This window comes from Acomys minous (genome assembly GCF_964271855.1).
Source record: "Acomys minous genome assembly, chromosome: 5".
NCBI classification, from domain to species: domain Eukaryota; kingdom Metazoa; phylum Chordata; class Mammalia; order Rodentia; family Muridae; genus Acomys; species Acomys minous.
The window spans coordinates 21865755-21883522 of NC_140494.1; the positions used below are offsets into that span (position 1 = coordinate 21865755).

General features: G+C 44.7%; 1 protein-coding gene across 2 annotated transcripts in view; it reads right to left on the reverse strand.

The window, feature by feature from the left end:
* Positions 1–17768, reverse strand: part of LOC311598725 (uncharacterized protein C10orf67, mitochondrial) — a 153250-nt gene that overhangs the window by 92162 nt on the left and 43320 nt on the right. The window contains exons 1-2 of one of the 2 annotated variants that reach the window (XM_084784041.1): positions 2068–2190; positions 1713–1900 (exon numbers count right to left, since the gene is read on the reverse strand). The exons of the other annotated variant lie outside the window; for it this stretch is intronic. Coding sequence (XP_084640167.1) covers positions 1713–1882 — 170 coding nt within the window. The 5' untranslated portion in view covers positions 1883–1900; positions 2068–2190. Of the gene's footprint in view, positions 1–1712; positions 1901–2067; positions 2191–17768 lie in introns of those variants that run through there. 2 annotated transcript variants of the gene reach the window in all.

Here is a 17768-nt window from a genome sequence, read left to right on the forward strand (position 1 = left end):
ACGTCTAACTTCACCAAGGACGACCTGTCTTATGTGAACTACTGTCTTCCTGGGGTCTAACCCAGCTACATTCAGATTCCTGGGTGTCAGCCAGCATCTAGCTGAACTCCAACAGGGTTCCCCAAGCCTTTGAATGAAGAAAAATTATTATGGGTATTAGTGGTGCCTTGGTTCAACCAACACATATTAGTGCAGCACTTGGCAGAGGTCAGTCTGCCCCCTGAGTCTGGCTGGAATGTTTTGTTGAGAACTTATTCCACTGTGGAATGTCAAGAAATCCAGAGAGGAAGGGACTCCTAGGAACAGATTAGACACAGCATTCCATGGGTGTCTGCCAAGAACTGCCTGTGATGTGTGCGTTCGACACATCACAGTTTATCAGAGTCTGTGTGTACCCTGACTCAGTTTAACCAATATACCTATTATTTAATACAGTTGAGGCCAAGCTCAGCAGGACTGTGTCACTGGGTCAGGCTTACTATTGGGCTAGTACAATAGTTGTTTCTCCCTCTCTCTCTCTCTCTTGCTCTCCCCAACTCCACCTGAAGCTGCCTCAATGTGGGGCTTGCCTGGAACCAATAGCCGGGCTCCTTGATGCCTCTACCTATGGAATTGTATCTTGTAGCAATTTACCTAGGGCTCTGTGCATACTACTTTGAAAAAGTGTTTTAAGAAAAAAAAATATATATATTCCCCAGAAATATAACAACAGTAGTAGAGCTGAGGTTAAAGGATCCTGAGAGGAAGGAATGAAACTTAAGTACCCTGAAATAATGATTCTATTGGTGAAGACAGGTGGCTTTTTGTCTCTATGTGTCAGGGGGTGGTGCCAGTTCTAGGAAAAGCCAAGGCAACATTACGCTTTCTAAAATGAGTGCCCCTGGAAGTGGGGGGCCAAGAGAGGTGAATAGGTCATGAGGTTTGGGTAAGAGAGATGAGTAGGTCATGAGGTAGGGCCCTGCAAATGGGTCTGTACCCTTATAAAAAGCCAAGGTGTAGGGGAGAGCATGGAGAAATTGGGAAACGGCTCCCCTGCTGTTGCCACTAACAGAGAGTGCAGTAAGAATGCGCTGTTTGTCGGAAAAGACCCCCAGACTTCAAATTAGTGCCCAGTTCTTGGACTTCCAGCCTCTGGACTCGTGGAACAAATCTGTGTTTAAAACCTGGCGTTGGTGGCGCACGCCTTTAATCCCAGCACTTGGGAGGCGGAGGCAGGAGGATCTCTGTAAGTTCGAGGCTAGCCTGGTCTACAAAGCTAGTCCAGGACAGCCAAGGATACACAGAGAGCCTGTCTCGAAAAACCAAAAACAAACAAACAAACAAAAACCCCAAAATCCCAACCAATCAACAACAAAAAACAAAAAAACAAGCAAACAAAACCTGGAGTCTTTGGTATTTTCCTAAAGCAGCCTCAGACCATTTCTGTATGGCTCTCTTCTAGACGGTCCTGGATGACCGCATTTAACACGCCCTGTGATCTACGGCGTAGGCACAGTTGGTCATTGTCTTGTTTTCCCAGCTGAGATAATAGAGGTAGAGAAAGGTAAACCGCCTAACTCAGGCCTTGGTGAGAAGCTAGACGAAATTGGAACTCAGACCTGAGTCTCTGCTTTTTAGACTATGGTTTACTTAAGAAATCAAAGGCTGTTAGACTGTGGAGACCAGGTTGGGGAGGCCAGTTCTGGGGCGCGTGGGCACAGCGGGCAGGTCACCTGGGATTGTATTGGAATTGCTCAATAGCCCCCTCGAGAGTCTCGAGAATCTTCCGACATCCTTGGGTCTTCACCCATTCCTCAGTCTCAGCTTCTGCCATACCCTCTGGGCTCTGCGCCTTCGGCCACCACCGAGAGTCTTGAGTCCCAAAGCAGGTGTCCGTTGCCATGGAGACTCCCAGAGAAACCTGAGAAGCGAGGTGGGGGTAGGGGGCGGGGCGGAGAGCGGTAGGGTGGAGTCGGTGAGGTGCCTGGCGAGCTGAGGAGGTGCCCCTCTGTCCTGCCACACCAGCTGCCCCACCAGACACAAGCCTCTCGACGAAGCGCCTTCTTCCCCGGACACCCACAAGCTAACCTGCTCTTAAAATGTCTCCAAGCAAAGCTGCACCCCGTAAATAACTCCGCTGCAGCCCACAACGCCTCCAGACCCTCTCTGCTTCCTCCACCCGCAAGGCTCTGAGCTCAGCCTCCTTCCTGGTTGGACTCTGCATTTAGGAGACTTCCTACGTCAACGCCCCTCCCACGTGCCTGTCAGCTCTGCAGCTTGCTTGGCTCTCTCTTTTGCTTGGCCTCCTACCAAGTGTCACCCTCTGGGGAGATGAAACCTAGTGACCCCATCTAATGGCTATGCTCAGACATAAAGAGACCTGGACTGTCAGCAATACCATAAGAGAGCAGATGGCCTGATAAAATGCTGACACCTGTCACTGGAACACACACACACACACACACACACACACACACACACACACACACACACGTAGGAGTATAGGAGTGTTGCTGAGTAAAGATTTTCTTTGCAGAGATTAAGCAGGCCTATATCCTTATTTAATATAAAAGTCAGAATATAAGGCATGGCATTTTACACAATACCGTGTAGTGTGGAATTCAATTCACTACCATTATTAAGAGAAGCTATTTTATTCTCAACTGTGTGCCACTCATTGACAACTGGCAAGGCACACCTAGGCTCAGGCTATCTCCACTTAGTTTTAGAACTAAGTGTTCTTCATTTCACTTTATTGTCTACAGGAAGCTTATATATATATAGTCCTCTTTCCTAATTAGATGGATGTTAGAAGTGCATAACTGAGAAAGACATTCATTGCAGCGTTACCACTGCCTTAAATTAAATACACACACACACACACACACACACACACACACACACACACACATATATACACACATACATATATATACCTGCTTACAGTGCCCTGGGAGACCAGAAGAGGGCAACGGGTACCCTGGAGCTGGAGTTTCAGATGGTCATGATTTGACTTGTGGCTACTGGGAACCAAACCTCTGACTCTGCAAGAGCAACCAGTACTCTTAACAGCTGAGCCATCTTTTTACAGACAATGATGAGTAGTGTGTGAAGGCCCAGACTCGTGAGCCCAACATTCTGAATACAGGCAGCAGGCAAGGAGATACAGAGTTCAAGGTCCTAGTAGACTCCATCTTAATCCCTATCTATAAAAAAGAAAAAAAGAAGGAGGGAAGGAAGGAAAAGGGGAGGAAGGACATAAAATGCCCAACAGGAATTGTAGCAACAACAAAGTAATCTTTAAAATATGTTTTTCTTGGTAGACAGGGTTACTTTTACTCTACTGAGATTTTTATTTTATTTTTTTATTCTCACGCTAACTTAGGGCTTAGAGGTAGGGTGTGTGCTTGGCATACACAAGTTCTTGAGTTCAAACCCCAGCAAAACATAAACAGGATGTAGTGGTGCATGCCCTCTAGAGGGCAGAGGATCAGAAGTTCAAGGCTATTCCTCCTACATAGGGAGTTCAAGGTCAGCCTGGCTAGAGATCTTATCATTAAAAAAAAAATGTTTTTCTTAACCATACACATACATTAAAAAAAAAAAGGATTAAATTAGAATAGAGCCAGCATAGTATAGCGAGTTGTGATAAGCCCTTGGCTATTTGGCTCACGTAATTATAAATGATATTTTGAAACTGACGCAAGTTCTCACAGTTGAGCCCATGAGTCATTGGTCAGAGCTGTGTGGCATTTGTTGGTCAGGCGGCATAGTGATGCCCTCCCCCAGAAACACAAACCAAACAAAACATCTTTTTTTGAAACTTTGCAATCAAGGGGATTCCGTTTCCAGCATCCAGGGCACCACGGAACAGAGGAGCACGAGTCTGAAACTAACATCCTGACATTTCTTTTCTTGTCAGCCACCTGTGTTGTATCTCTGAGTTCGCGCTGGCTCATACAACTATTCATGCCAGATCACAATCTCGCCCACACAAAGGAGGCCTCGCACTGTCAGAGTGTTTGTCATAGTGAATCCAGTCCTCTCCCCCTCCCCCCATCAGCTGTAGAATTCATTGGTGGTTCTTAGTGGAGAAAGTTCGTGCACTCAAGGGTAATATAAAAAATACAGGCTCTGAGCTCACTTCTGAATATTGGGCTCATCTATGTAACATTCCTAAGCTGCTGCTGCTGCTTCTTCTTCTTTTTCTTTCTTTCTTTCTTTCTTTCTTTCTTTCTTTCTTTCTTTCTTCTTTCTTCTCCTCTTTCTCCTCTTCCTCCTCCTTCTCTTCCTCCTCCTCCTCTTCCTTCTTCTTCCTCCTTCTTCTATAAGCAAAGGATGGACAAGATAACAAACCTTTCTCAACTGGCAGCTAGACTTAATCTACAAAGTGAGTTGAGATCACAGCCCATGTAGCACACTGCAAAATAGCCCCAGCCAGGCTATTAAAACAGCGTCTTCCATCTCACCAAAACACCCCTGAGGAAGGCAACTTCAGTGTCCAACATGTTCAGCTTTCTAAAAGTTTCACGTCTCCAAAGCTAGAATGATTCTCCACTTTCCCAATCAGCAGGAGGAAGGGCACAACTTAAACACATTCGTGTATGAATATGCTGCCGCTTCCTATGAAAATGTCACCTGCCAATTATCAAGAGTGATTGAGCCTCAGATTAAGTAGCAGGAGGGTTTGATTAAGAGTCAAGTGGTGGCTCTGAACATGGTAATTTATATCTCCCAGTTGGACATCATCAGTTCTGTAACTCTAGTAAAAGCCAAGAGGTTTCAGCTTAGGTTTGTAATTTAAATTCTTTTGAGAGAGTCATGCTATGTGAAGTGCTTATTTTTTCTTTATCATCATCTATAATATATGATTATGTGGTCCGGGTGCTGTTATGTAAACTTGTTTTATGTAATACTTCATCCCTAACCAAAGATCTGAAATAAAGGGTTGGTAAATGAAACAATGAAGCCCCAGCCAGTACAATTTTATGCCACTAAATCCTTTAAAGGCAAAACTAAAATGGCTAGATCATGTTTTAAACTGTGTTGTAGTGAGTTGCCAACTCCACTGGTTGAAATAAAAGTGGCAATGATCCACAAGGCAGAGCGTATAGTCAGGGCAACCTGTGTTGAAATTGGAATGTTGGCTATCAAATGTCCTTGAGCGCTGGGTAGACTGTCTCCTCTGCTTGGTGCTAACTTTAAATCAGGCCGCCATGAGAAAGGAGCAGGAGCCCAGTGAGGAAATAATGGCAGAACTTTCAGAAGGGCACTCCCTTGAGTGGCCTGCGAGCTCACTGCCGAGGGTAATTTAGAAGGACCCTCTATCCTGGCTATGACTGCAGAACACTGTCATCTGCTGCTGTTTCAGTACAGACAGAAATGATTGGCACAAGTTGAAATCTGAACGGACGATAATACAGGGACAATTATCATATTTAATGTCATGGAAGACTTAATCCTTTGTAAGATGCATCTTTCTTTTATTAGATGCTAAGAAAGAAAATCAGCTACAATACTACTGTGATGTAGAGTAACAAAATAAGAATATTAAAGATCCTTTCAGGGCCCAAAGGGGTCTCCTGTCCTGGGAAGCAGGGCAGCCCCATGCTGTCCCATAACCTGAATAAATCACCCCATGGGTCCACCATGTTGCCTGTTCTTTCCTACTGTCACAAGGCAGCAGCCAATGACCAGTTCATGTTCTCTGGTTTATACATTCTGATAAAGACGTAAGAACTAAAGTCTCCATATCTGTGATTTTACTCTCTGTGGTTTAAGTTAACCATTCCCTCCAAATATAGTAACAAACCCTACATATAACACAGAGCAAGATATTCTGAGACACTGCACTCATGGACCGTGTATTGTATTATACTGTTATAACTGCTCTATTTTAGCTGGGTGTTGTGGTGCAAACCTTTAATCCCAGCACTGGGGAGGTAGAGGCAGGCAGATCTCTGAGTTCAAGGCCAGCCTGGTCTACAAAAAGAGTTCCAAGACAGCACAGAGAAACTCAAAGAAAGAAAAAAGAAAAAAAGACTCCTGCTGTTTTATTAGTGATTATTTCTGTCTCTAGTTTATAAATGATATATCAGTCTCTTAGTCTCTCTCTCTCTTTCTCTGAGACAATGTCTCACTATAGACTCTGTCTGTCTGTCGAGACCAGGATGACCTCAGACTCAGATGCCTGCCTCTGTCTCCAGACTGCTAGGACTAAAGGTGTGTACCACTACACTCAGACTGATCTGACCTCTCTTTAAACTCTTACCACAGAAATGTAAATAGGTGTATGTACAAGCACGTATACATATTCTAAGATCCATACATGAGAGGACATGAGATGTTTGTCTCTTTCAGTTTTGTGTAGCTGTTCCCTCCAGACTGAAACGCTCCCTCCCAGCAGCCGGAAGGGAGGCTCACAAGACCCAGGAAACTGACAAAATATACGTGACTCACGACGGATCTTCTCCATAGGCTCCGCTCAGTTTCCTTCTAATAACCTCACGCCACTGGGTTTTATTTGGTGGTTCTCTGAGACTTGTGCTCATTGTTACAATACAAACTAGTAACTTGTAAGTGGAAGGTTCCATTCCTAGCATTCTCTCCCCTAAATTACTAATCACAGGCTTCAGATAACAGAAGGACTCTTGCCAAAGACCTTATAACACTCACAAAGTACTCAGGTAAGGAAGGAACGAACTTCTTCAGGACTGTTTGTTACCCCATTACCTGGGAAAACACCTACTCTTTACCTTCATTAAACTTCTTCAGAAGACAAAGCATCATGCCAAGAAATCTGATTTACATATGACCAAATTAAGTGGTTTTTCTGAGAAACCACAAGAAATAATAAAAAGACCTGTTGGTGGGTCTGATTTTGCTGTATAGTGCAGAGTGCATCCGTCTCGTTCATCCTTATATTCCCAGGGCCCCCATCACTGCCTTTCACATATTTGGTGAGTTCAATAAATACCAGTCAAATGAATGAATAACTGGGTAAGTCTTTCAAAACGCAATTCAGGCTGGCAATGAAATTCAGGGCAGAGTGCCCACCTAGAGAGATCCTTGGTTTGATATGCAGTGCCTCATAAACCAGGTGTGGTATGTGTTTACAACGCCAAGAACTCAGGAGGTGGAGCAGGAATATCAGAAGTTTAGGGCTGTTCCTGAGTGTATAGTAAATTCAAGGCCAGGTTGTGATGCACGAGACTGTCTCAAATAAATAAGACAGAACAAACCACCAAGAGCAATTTCCAAAGAGTTGTGCACCTCAAATAGTTGATGTCAGAGAACCAGGCAGGGGGACCCTATGGGTTGCTTTCAAGTTAATTCACTGGGAAGTCAAAACTCATTTGTGAAAAATGACAGATTCTCCCTAAGCTGTCTGTAATAACACACTACTGTGTCAAAACAAACAAACAAACAAAACCCTCCAAATAGTGATGAAAAGTGGAAGGAAAATTACATCGTAAGAAAGGAGATTTCCTCTACTAGGTAGCCACTTGCAAATGAAATTTAAGTTTCCTCAGAGGGAGTCTCACTCTTAAGGGTAGGCTGAACAAACAAAAATCTAACTCAATGGAACTTTGGCAGTTCCTTGGCTCATAATGTAGTGTCAGTGCTTTTGTTTTTAAAATTTTTTTATCTTATTATTTTTTATTCTTTATCTTTATTTGAATTACACAAATAAAATGTGTGTGTGTATATATATATGCATACATATATATATTCCTCTCTTTTTACCCTATGGGTCCTTTGCATATATGTTATTATTTTCAGTTTAGTGTTTTACGGGATTCCTGAGTGTGTGAACAAGTGAGTCTCTGTTGTAGAAGTTTTGGTTCATGATATGTAAACGTGTGTTTGTTTTAATCCCAGGTGTGGGATGTGGGGGCTGCTCCAGTTTGTCCTGAGGATGTATGATGTTTGTCAGCTGGCAACTGCCTCGTGTAGGGGTGTGGTCTTTGCCAGTTGGGATAAAAACTAAAGTCCAGAAAGACGGAGAGGAAGGGGGACTACAAGAAGAAGCCTTGGAGGAGGCAGTCGGAGGAGGAGGAGAAGGCTGCTGCTGCAACCTGCCTGCTGTTGCTGCCTGAATATCCTGATGATGGAGATCTGTACTGTCCCAAAGAACCCAATGACCCTAAACAGCGGGAAGTAGCCGAAGAGAACCACGCCCTTTCTCCCTTCTTTCTCTCCTATCTGGTGTTGTGGTGTTGGACGGAACCGGGGTGGAGAAGGGAGAAAGAAACATAAGAGCCAACATAAAAATAGGTTTTAAAAATACTCCTACATCTATTTCTTGAACTTTTTCTTGGGCTCTATTCTTTCTGTTTGTTTTGCCCACTTCTGATGTGTTAGTTTTTTATTTATCTTATATTTTAATATTACCCCAAAGAAGCTTGTTTGTTTGTTTGTTTGTTTTCTAATGAGTGACAGAAATAAGGAGGATCCGGATGGGAGGAGAAGTGGGGAGAAACTTGGAGAAATAGAGGGGAAAGGAAACAGTAAACATATGTATTATGTGAGAAAAAAATATACTTTCAATAAAAAGAAAAAGGAACAAAGGAAGGAAAGAAGCAAATCCCTTCATGGGAAACATCTAGGGACTCTTCCATAAAAAGCTGATGTAGAGTCAAGGCAAAAACTGCATATGGCCTGGGCAAGTAGTGTTCTTTGTTACAGCTATACTAGAAATGGGCCTCCTCACTGGCAAATGGTTGTAAGAAGACAAGAAACTGGAGAACAGTGTCCTTACTAATACACACACACACACACACACACACACACACACACACACACGGAGAGAAGAAGCTGAGAACTTTAAAAAAAAATCACAGGGAAATACTAAGATTTAGATTTAAACCGCTATACTGCTGGTGTCTCAAGGAAAAGGCCTTGTTTTTCTCTATGTAACTGGAGGGACAATACATTTACACCATACAAGACATTTAAAAGTGTTTAATTGATGTGGCTTACCAATTTTGCTTAAGATCATCGAAGAGGAATTCCCATGGGTCCCTCAAACTTCTCACGAGCCTGTTGATTAGTAACTTGTAGATGGAAGGTTACATTCCTAATGTTCTTTCCCCCAACCTACTAAGGAGGTTTCAGACTCTAACAGGAGAGCTCGCCTTGGAACGCTCACAAAATACTCAGGCAACAAAAGAACGTGATTCTTCAGGGCTCTTTGTCACCCTATTACCTGGGGAGAAAATGTGAGCTATGCCTGAACAGTTGCCAGGCCGAGAAAGGATTCCTTCATTCAGGTCCTCTGGCCTTGACGAGTTTGTTGGCACAGTCCCTCCCACCCGCAACAAGCCCAGACTACAGCATCTTGCTGTGTCTTAATGAATTTTAATTGTACCCATCCCTACCTGTGCATCCACATTGTCTTGTTTGTGACTATATTTTAAGCATTTTTAGTACCAGTTCTTCAGACTCCAAAGCTTGATACAGTTTGTGGTTTTAGCTTTTGTTTTCCTCTTCAGCCCAGACAATTTAGCTGAAGGGAGATTATTGTGTTCAAGGCCATGGGCCTGGCCTCGGACACAGTCGTATTTCCTCTTCCAAAGGCCGCCCTTATGATGCCAACCCCCCCCCCTCCTCAGCAACTCCATTTCTCAAATGTACTTATAAAATCATGATCTAACTGTTGGATTATGGTGGTGGGAGGCGGGTAAAGAACATTGACACTCCACCCCATTGACTTGCCTTCCTGATAAAGGGCACATAACTGACAATTAAGACAACAATTAGGCTCTTCCTTACAAGAAGAAGATGGGAGTTAATCCACACAAATACAAAAAGTTATGCACAACTTTGTAAAACCAAGACACAGAGTTATTGGCACCCTATGAGTAAAACCAGGTGGAAACACCTACAGTTCCAGTGGGCATAGGTTTCTAAAAAAAATCACAGAACATAAAAAGAAAAAAAAAAAAAAGGATACTACAGAGATGGGGCCATGAATGGGTTTATTCTTTCCTCTACATCTTCTCACAAAAAGTGTTGTTTATATTAATAGACGGGATTCTCAAAACATCTTTCTATTTTCTGGTTCTGCTTTTCCCTTTATATCCAAATAAAATAGTTGAATATCAATCATAGTAGTTTCCCCTGATTGAAAACTATCTCCACAGGGTGAGGGGTTTAGCTCTGCACTAGAGCACCTGGCCTAGTATGTACAAAGCCCTAGATTCCATCTTTACCGCTCCAAAATAAACAAACAAAATGAAACGAACCCTAGTATACATGCGGGGATGGCGACTCTGTTCCGTTTGTCACTGTCTCCATTAGCTCTGATCAGGCTCCTTTTTAGTGCAAAACCACCTTGAGCTGAGACCAGCAACCCTATTTATTATCTTGAAGGCTGTCTGGGACGCTGGAATATTCAACTGGATGCCGAACAACAAGGATCCTTCTGCTTCCGGGGATGTCCACTGAAGGTTTTCCTCACTGGCCTTTTTCTTTGCCATGCTTTCAAGCTGCCCCTAGCCTGACTCTTTCTGGGGATTCTTAGGCCTCTTTCCCAGAGAAACGTCACTAGAGCAGAACTTAAAAGACTGCCTAAGACATTTAAGGCACTGGAAGATCTAAGGTGACGGCAAGGAGCGCAAGGACAACACATGAATAGACAGGAAGTGAATCCCTTCAGGACACTACTACTGAGGTTGCGGTTGCCAGCTCGTACATTTGCAAAGAAAGGGGGGGGGGTCGGAAATTTGCTTTGAGCACTTCCGCTGTGGAGCACGTTAACTGCGCTGTGGAGAAAGCTCTGCACTGTGGTGAGTTTACAAAGAGGGTGACTTCAGGTATTGCTTCTCGTCCAGATGGGACTGGGGAGAGCAAGCAGAAATGCGATGGAGTCAGGGTCCATCCTGTAGACGCACTGAAGCAATGGTAGAGGGTGTGGAAAAGCACTTACTTAGGAGAACAGGATGAAGTCCATGTTAGTCAGATACAGGAAACTGGGAACAGAAGGAAGGGTGCAAAGAATGGGAGGAAGCCTAGTTAATAGGTGGGAGAAAGCTTGTCCAGAACAAGATGGAAAGTGTTTTTCAGAGGACGGGAGACACCAGATTCCTCACTCAGGTCTGTGTTGATCGGATGTCCACACATTCACACTTTGGCATAAACTGAGATTTATTCTTGGTGAGGTTGAGAGAGGTGTCTGGACTGGAGATCGCTAGGGATGGTGGAGGGGATGCCTGTATTTACAAAGGGCAGTCTTCATCGTGGCTGGTGGGATCTCTAGTCTGGTCCCTGGCTGGGCGAGAACACCCCAAGAACACAGGCTGGCTTTATGCTAACCTGACACAGTAATGAGGAGGGAGCCTCACTGAAAAAAACTGTCTGCAGAACACAGGCTATAGGTAAGCCTGTAAGGCATTTTCTTTCTTTCTTTCTTTCTTTTTTTTTTCTTTTTAAATTTTTTTCTTTTAAAACCTCTTATTGGTTCCTTGTAAATTTTACATCATGCACCCCAATCCCATTGATCTCCCACTTCCCTTGTGCCCGTCCTCCACCCTTACAACCTCCCCCCCAACAAAGAAAATAAAAACTCTCATTGTGGAAGCTGTAGTGTGTCACAGCGTGTCCCACACTATACTCTTTTGTTCACACTTCTTTGCTTGTAAATTCCTCATTGCAATGACCCGTTGGTCTGGTACGAGGCCTCTGGCTCCTGCTACGCCATCAATACTGTATCCTCACCGGGAAGACTCCCCTAGGACATCCTGTTGTTTCCCTGACGTTTGGGATCTGTGGGTAGATGTCGGAGTAGGCCAACTCAAAGCCTGGGATCTGGGCCTGAGAGATATCTGCTCAGCCTGCAGCCTCTCCCCCTCTCATGACCTCAGGCTGGCTCACTGACAACCCCTGCAACTAGGGTCTACCCTGCTGTCCAAGCAATGGCCTACTCTCCTGAGTATTGCAGCTGGTGAGGGACATGGCCAGTTCTCCCACTCTCATGACCCCAGGGCCAGCTTTCCTGTCTGCCATAGGTGACAAGGGACAAGGGAAAGGAGGAGGGCATCTACCCCTCATCCAAGCCACTGCCCAGCAGAGAAGAGGCAGGGCCAACCCTTCTGTACTTATACCCTCAGGGCCAGTCTACCTGCAACCCCATGTCCTGGGCCAGCTCTACTGTGCTGCCTAGCTGAGGTACAGGACCTGATTTCCCAGAGTACTGAAGCTGGCTAGGGGTGGGGTCAGCTCTCCTGCTCTCATGCACCCAGGGCCTGCTATCCCATGATGCCCATATGAGGGATAGGGCCAGTTCTGCACAGCCCTCAGACATCAACATATCCCCAGATGGCAGGCCAGACCAGGAATATCTACCTGGCCTCAGATGGAAACAGACCCCTGTTGCTGCAGGGCCACAGACCCAGTCCTGGCCCCTGGTGCTATACCTCACTCTGTATTATGCTCCCAGGCAGGGGTAATCTTGGGCATGGTCTCCCCCCTCCCCCCATCAAGGTCTGCAAGGCACCAGATTAGTGATCATCTCAGGCTAGCCCTCTGTCGGGGACCCATGGCTCTGGTCTAGTGGTCATCTTGGGCTCCTTTCTGCCCAGGGCCCACAGTCCCAGGCAGGGTTTTTCTGAGGTCTGGCTTTACTTCAAGCCCAAGGAGCTGGGCAGGGCCTGTGTGGAGCTGGTGATCATCCCAAGCTCACCCTTTTCAGGGAGTGTTGTTACTAATCTTTCAGATGTTCACAAGTTAGAACACTGAACATTGACACAGAGCCTCTCTCCTCTCTGCCACTTACTGATGCACAGGTCACACAGCAGCCACACGTGTAATACCTCTGGGGGCATCTGTAGGTATTTTCTTGACTAGACTAGCAATTGGTGTGGGAAGGCCCAGCCTATTGTGAGTGGTGACATCATGGGCAGGTGATTCCTATAAGAAAGTAGGCTGAGCAAGCCATGGGAAGCAAGCCAGTAAGCAGCACCTCTCCATGGCCTCTGTGTCAGCTCCCTCGATGATAGACTATGATGTGGAAGTATAGGCCAAATAAACCCCTTCCTTTCTGCTTTAGGCCATGGTGTTTCATCATAATAGTAGCCCTAGCTAAGACATATCCCCCAAATTTTCCCCCAATAAAACGGCCGTGCGGGTGTCTGTCCAGAGGCTTCCCTATACCTTCTCTCTTCCAGTACAAGAACACACACTGTGACATATAAACCAACTTCTAAGAATCAGCAAAATACTTACAGAAGGTTAGATGGAAAAGAGAAACAAATCAACATGAAGGAAAAAAAGAAAAGCACATTTGGAGGAGAAAAATAAAAGACTATTCACAAGTGAAGACTTGAAAATGCTCCATCACCAGTGACCCCTGGTACTCTGTGTGAGAAGAGAAGCCATGACTTGCAGTGCTGCCTTTTGAGAAACACAGAATTGTCCTTTGCCTACCTGATGCCCGGTGGCATCCATAGAACAGAGTTGGGCCAGCGGTATAACACTGCAAAAACACCAAGGAAAAAATACTCATGTGTCCTTTGATGGTCATCTTGGGCTAGTTCTAGGCCTCTGTAACAGCCAGTCCTTTCCTATGCCTGTGCTGGAACTGGCATCTATGACTAACAGTTAAAAAATAAAAACCTCTTAGAATCTATTAACTGAAGAGACATCCAGCTTCCACTAGCCACAAAGCTAAGAATGTCATCACATAACAGTATAGGCCTATAGAAAAACTTCTTCATCTTGTACCTACCTCTGTGATGTACCCACCAATGTAGTTAAACTCGCCTTGATTTCTGACTTTCTTTCTTCTATAAAACTTTATGAAGCTGCTTCCATGTTAAAGCATAGAATTTAGGGTAACCTAAATCTATATTCACAGGCCATTGTCATTCAAATGGCTCTAGAATAGACTGTCTCTTACGTCCTTTAAGATGACAGCTGAGGTTTTTGTGTCAACACAGGAGAGACCTAAGGGCCAGCTAAAATGACAGAGTCTGCAGAGGGAGCAGATGCAATGCCCGGGAACATTAATCATAAAGCTTAAGTGGCATAAAGGGTGGATATTCAGTGTACCCACATTCAAGAGCGTGTCTTGAACAAGTGCCACAGTTAGTACTTTCAAATAAAGATTGTGTTTTAGGTGTAAGTATCTTTTAAAGTCTCCTTTGTTTCTATTACCACCCAGAGTTCAAATCTGGCTCCTGCATTCTAATCTCTGGGTGCTTGTTGAGATGCCTTATAACTCCAAGAGTATAGTCTATAGAAAATGCTTCTCAGGCTACAGTGTGCTACGCGAGTATGAATTCTTGGTATCATGAATACAAAGGGGCTGTTCTGAAATTCTATGCATCTCTTCATCCCGGGTGAACATGGGATGATAGCATATGGTCCTCAGTTCCCTGTCTGGCAAGTGGAGTCCCTGGCTGTACTCTCAAGCTAGTTATCTCCTAAGTCTTCTATGATCTGAGACCTGCTAAGTACCAACAACTGTCCTTACTTTAACCTTTCAGGCTCCATTTACTCATCTCTCTGGAACTGCCCTCCCTCCAATCATGGCCGCTTTTGTTTGCTTTCACAGTGGGGTTGGAACTCAGACCCCAGAATACGTTGGATAGATGCTCCTCCCCTAAGCAATGGCCCCAGATCCTTCCTCCAGCAATCCCAAATACCTCTTAATTCACCTCCCTAAATACCACTTCCAGAGGAGCCTGTTCCTGTCTCTATGGGTCTTTCCAGTGCCTAGCCTTTGTGTCTAACATCTTCCTAGGATAAAGCCTTAGGAAACAGCACTTTAGAGATGCTAGCTGAGAGAGGCAGGCTACCAAGGTTGACCCTTGGCTAGCTCTGACAACATGGATTGTGTGGGGAGATCTGAATGGGCAAGAGTTTCTCAGTATGCTTAAACTGTGCAAACTGGTTGTTTTGTTTTTACTGAATATCTTTCCTTCCTGGCATGTAGGATTTATACACTGTTGGGGAAAAGATGTCTATGGTAAAAAATCCTTCTGTAAAAGCCTTGGGGGTTGACTCTGCTCTGCTAAATGAAATCTTACTGTTCTGTTATCTTTTGCTTCAGGAGGATTTAAATGCATCCTGTAGCTGCCAAGAAGCCCAGAAGCTTGCCTCGTTTCCTCCAGACGTCCCTCCATGCATCTTCTTCCTTTGCTGGTTTTCTTCTGCCTCCTTTTGCACACAGCCACAAGCATTGCCTGAGTGTTGTGAATGCATCCAGCAAATTATCCTCCAATTCTAGAGATGGTCTTGGGTGTCCTTGCTGTAGCTGTCCATACTGTTTTGTTTGTTTGTTTTGTTTCTTCTGCTCCGAGGGCTCTAGTTAAGCCAGTTCACTCTAGATACTCCCTGGGTGTGCCTGGTCCCATAGCCAGACTCAGCTTCTCTGCCTGTACTACCTCCAGCTCTCTCAGGCTTAAAGGTGCCCTTCTTCAAAGCCCGTGCCAAGGCCTCCCTCCTCCACCAATTGCCAAAGGATGGGACAGCCTTGAGGAATGCCTCTTTCTTTCAACATCCTTTGGCATTTTGCATATAGTCCTGATCATTGAAAATTAAAATCTACATATTTATGATCTGCCTTCTTGATTCAAGTATTAAGTACTCCATGAGGTGGCGGGAGACATGGTGATGCTTTTTTTTTTTTTCTGGTTTACCCAGGCAAAGTCTTCTATTCATTGTAACTACTCTAGGGAGATTTAGAAGCCCTACGTGGCCTCAGATGCTGCCTGACATGTTCTGGGCTCATTGATTTAACTGTCTCACTCTCTGACATGTCCTCGGCATCAGCTTGCAGGATCTTCCCACAACCTTTGACCGTAGAGTCTCCGGGAAAGTAACCTCCCTCCACCATCTCCAGACTTCTGTCTTATCCTTTCTTCTTCCATCACTGCTAACACTATTTCAGTACTTACTGACAATTTGGTCACTGACTTGACTCTCCGTGGTGTATACTGCTGGCTAACTTCTAATTTCTTCTTCACTTCCTGCCTGGCACAATACAGTGTGAGAGTCATAGCATGAGGCTTGGTGACCTGACCATCGACTGTGGTCAGCAATCTCAGGGCTTTTACTAGCTAGGGGCTATCGCGCCAGACCAAACAAAGTGGTTCAGTGCCTTGGTAGCTGTTGGCAATTTTAACTTGTCTCTACTCAAATGACAAAGACAGTTTCCTCTATTAATCAGTTTACTACAATACACACAAAAGAGAATAACCAAAAATTACAAAGCAGATAAATTTAAAAATAAGTAAAATAATATGGTTGTATCATATACATAATCCTATGAGGCTGAGGCAAGAAAATCAGGAGTTCAAACCAGCCTCGGCTGTGTAGCAAGCTCTCCAAAAATAAATAAACAAACAAACAAAAATCCACACACCGCTCTCCATGTATAAAGCAAAGGAGGGTTTAGGATACAATGCAAAGCTAGAATGATTGCCAAGCCAACCATACGTAGGCCTTAGGTTCAATTCCCAATACTACAAAAATAAAGAAAGTTATTTAAGTGCAGAACACCTGAAATGAACCAAAATGTCTCTGTGGAAGAACTTGTTGAAATGTGAGCTGTGTCTTAAATGGCAGTCTGAGGGCCCTGGTACTTATAGTCTTAAAGAAGTGTAGTATCTTAACTTCCAAATGTCAACCTTGGATGGAAAAGTTCCTGACATCAAATCTCCTATTTGTGTATTGGTTCATGTTTCTTGGGATGACTCTCAGACAACCCTTGGCTCTCTTACAGCGTGGGTTGTATGGCAAAGCTCAAAAAGGAATTAGTGCTATCAAAGCACAGTTACATTAATCATAATTAAAATGCCAATATACTTAGCTCCACAAAAGTCCTAATACAGCAAAGCATACATCCCAACAGGGCTCAACAGGAAACAGATGACTCACTTCGGAGGGACTAAGGAGGCCCGACAAAGGCAAGACTTAGGAAGGTGTGGTGCTGGTTACGGAAAGCCAACAAGATTCCATCCCTTTGCCCGTGGGAACCTCGGAGGCATGCCAGAACTCAGCCGTGGCTGGGGCTACAGGATTCAGAAGGGCAGTTCAGTCAGTGCTAAGTGGGTATGGAGCCTGTCTGCCCACTGTCACTCTCCTGCTGGTGCCTCAGGTTTACCAAACCAGGGGGAACTGGGGGAGAAGAGGATCTTGTAGCCAGATCTGGGTGGAGGAGGGTGGAGATTTGATCTGGAGACCAGAGACTGTCCAGGCCTGCGAGACAAACCAGACATACTGCTTCACTTACATGCCCAGCCCTTTCAAGCCTCTATCCACGTCTGTCATCCCTTTCTTGTCTTTCTCTCTTGTCCTTTGAGTCCTATTTTACTTCACAAACCAACATAGAGTCCTTTAAGCCCCCACCACCAAACCCACTAGCTCAGTGGGATTGCCAGTAAGTTTGTCTATGCAGAATAGTCATGCAAAAAAAGGGGGTATCTAAAACACAGTGCAGGTCTACTGCCCTTTTTTGTGTAGAAGCTGGAGATCCTGGGTAGTGAGGTGGCTCTACTCCACCAAAACCCAGCTTCCTTCTGTTTTGACTCATTGCATGTGGTCACCTTACTTCTCACTGTTGTTTCAGCCTTAGCCATTGCATCTGTAGACTAGCCAGAGGCAAAGAGGAAGAAATGAGAAGTGCCAAGAGGCAGAGAAGTAGTCTTTCCGGGAGCACTTTCCAGAGGGCAGTACTTCTATCGGATTTCCTTAGCAGAACTCAGGCTAACGGCTCCTACCAATCAAACAATGGCTGTAGCTCATCCTGATTGGCTATTAAAATCAAGAGACCCTGTAAAAGTAAT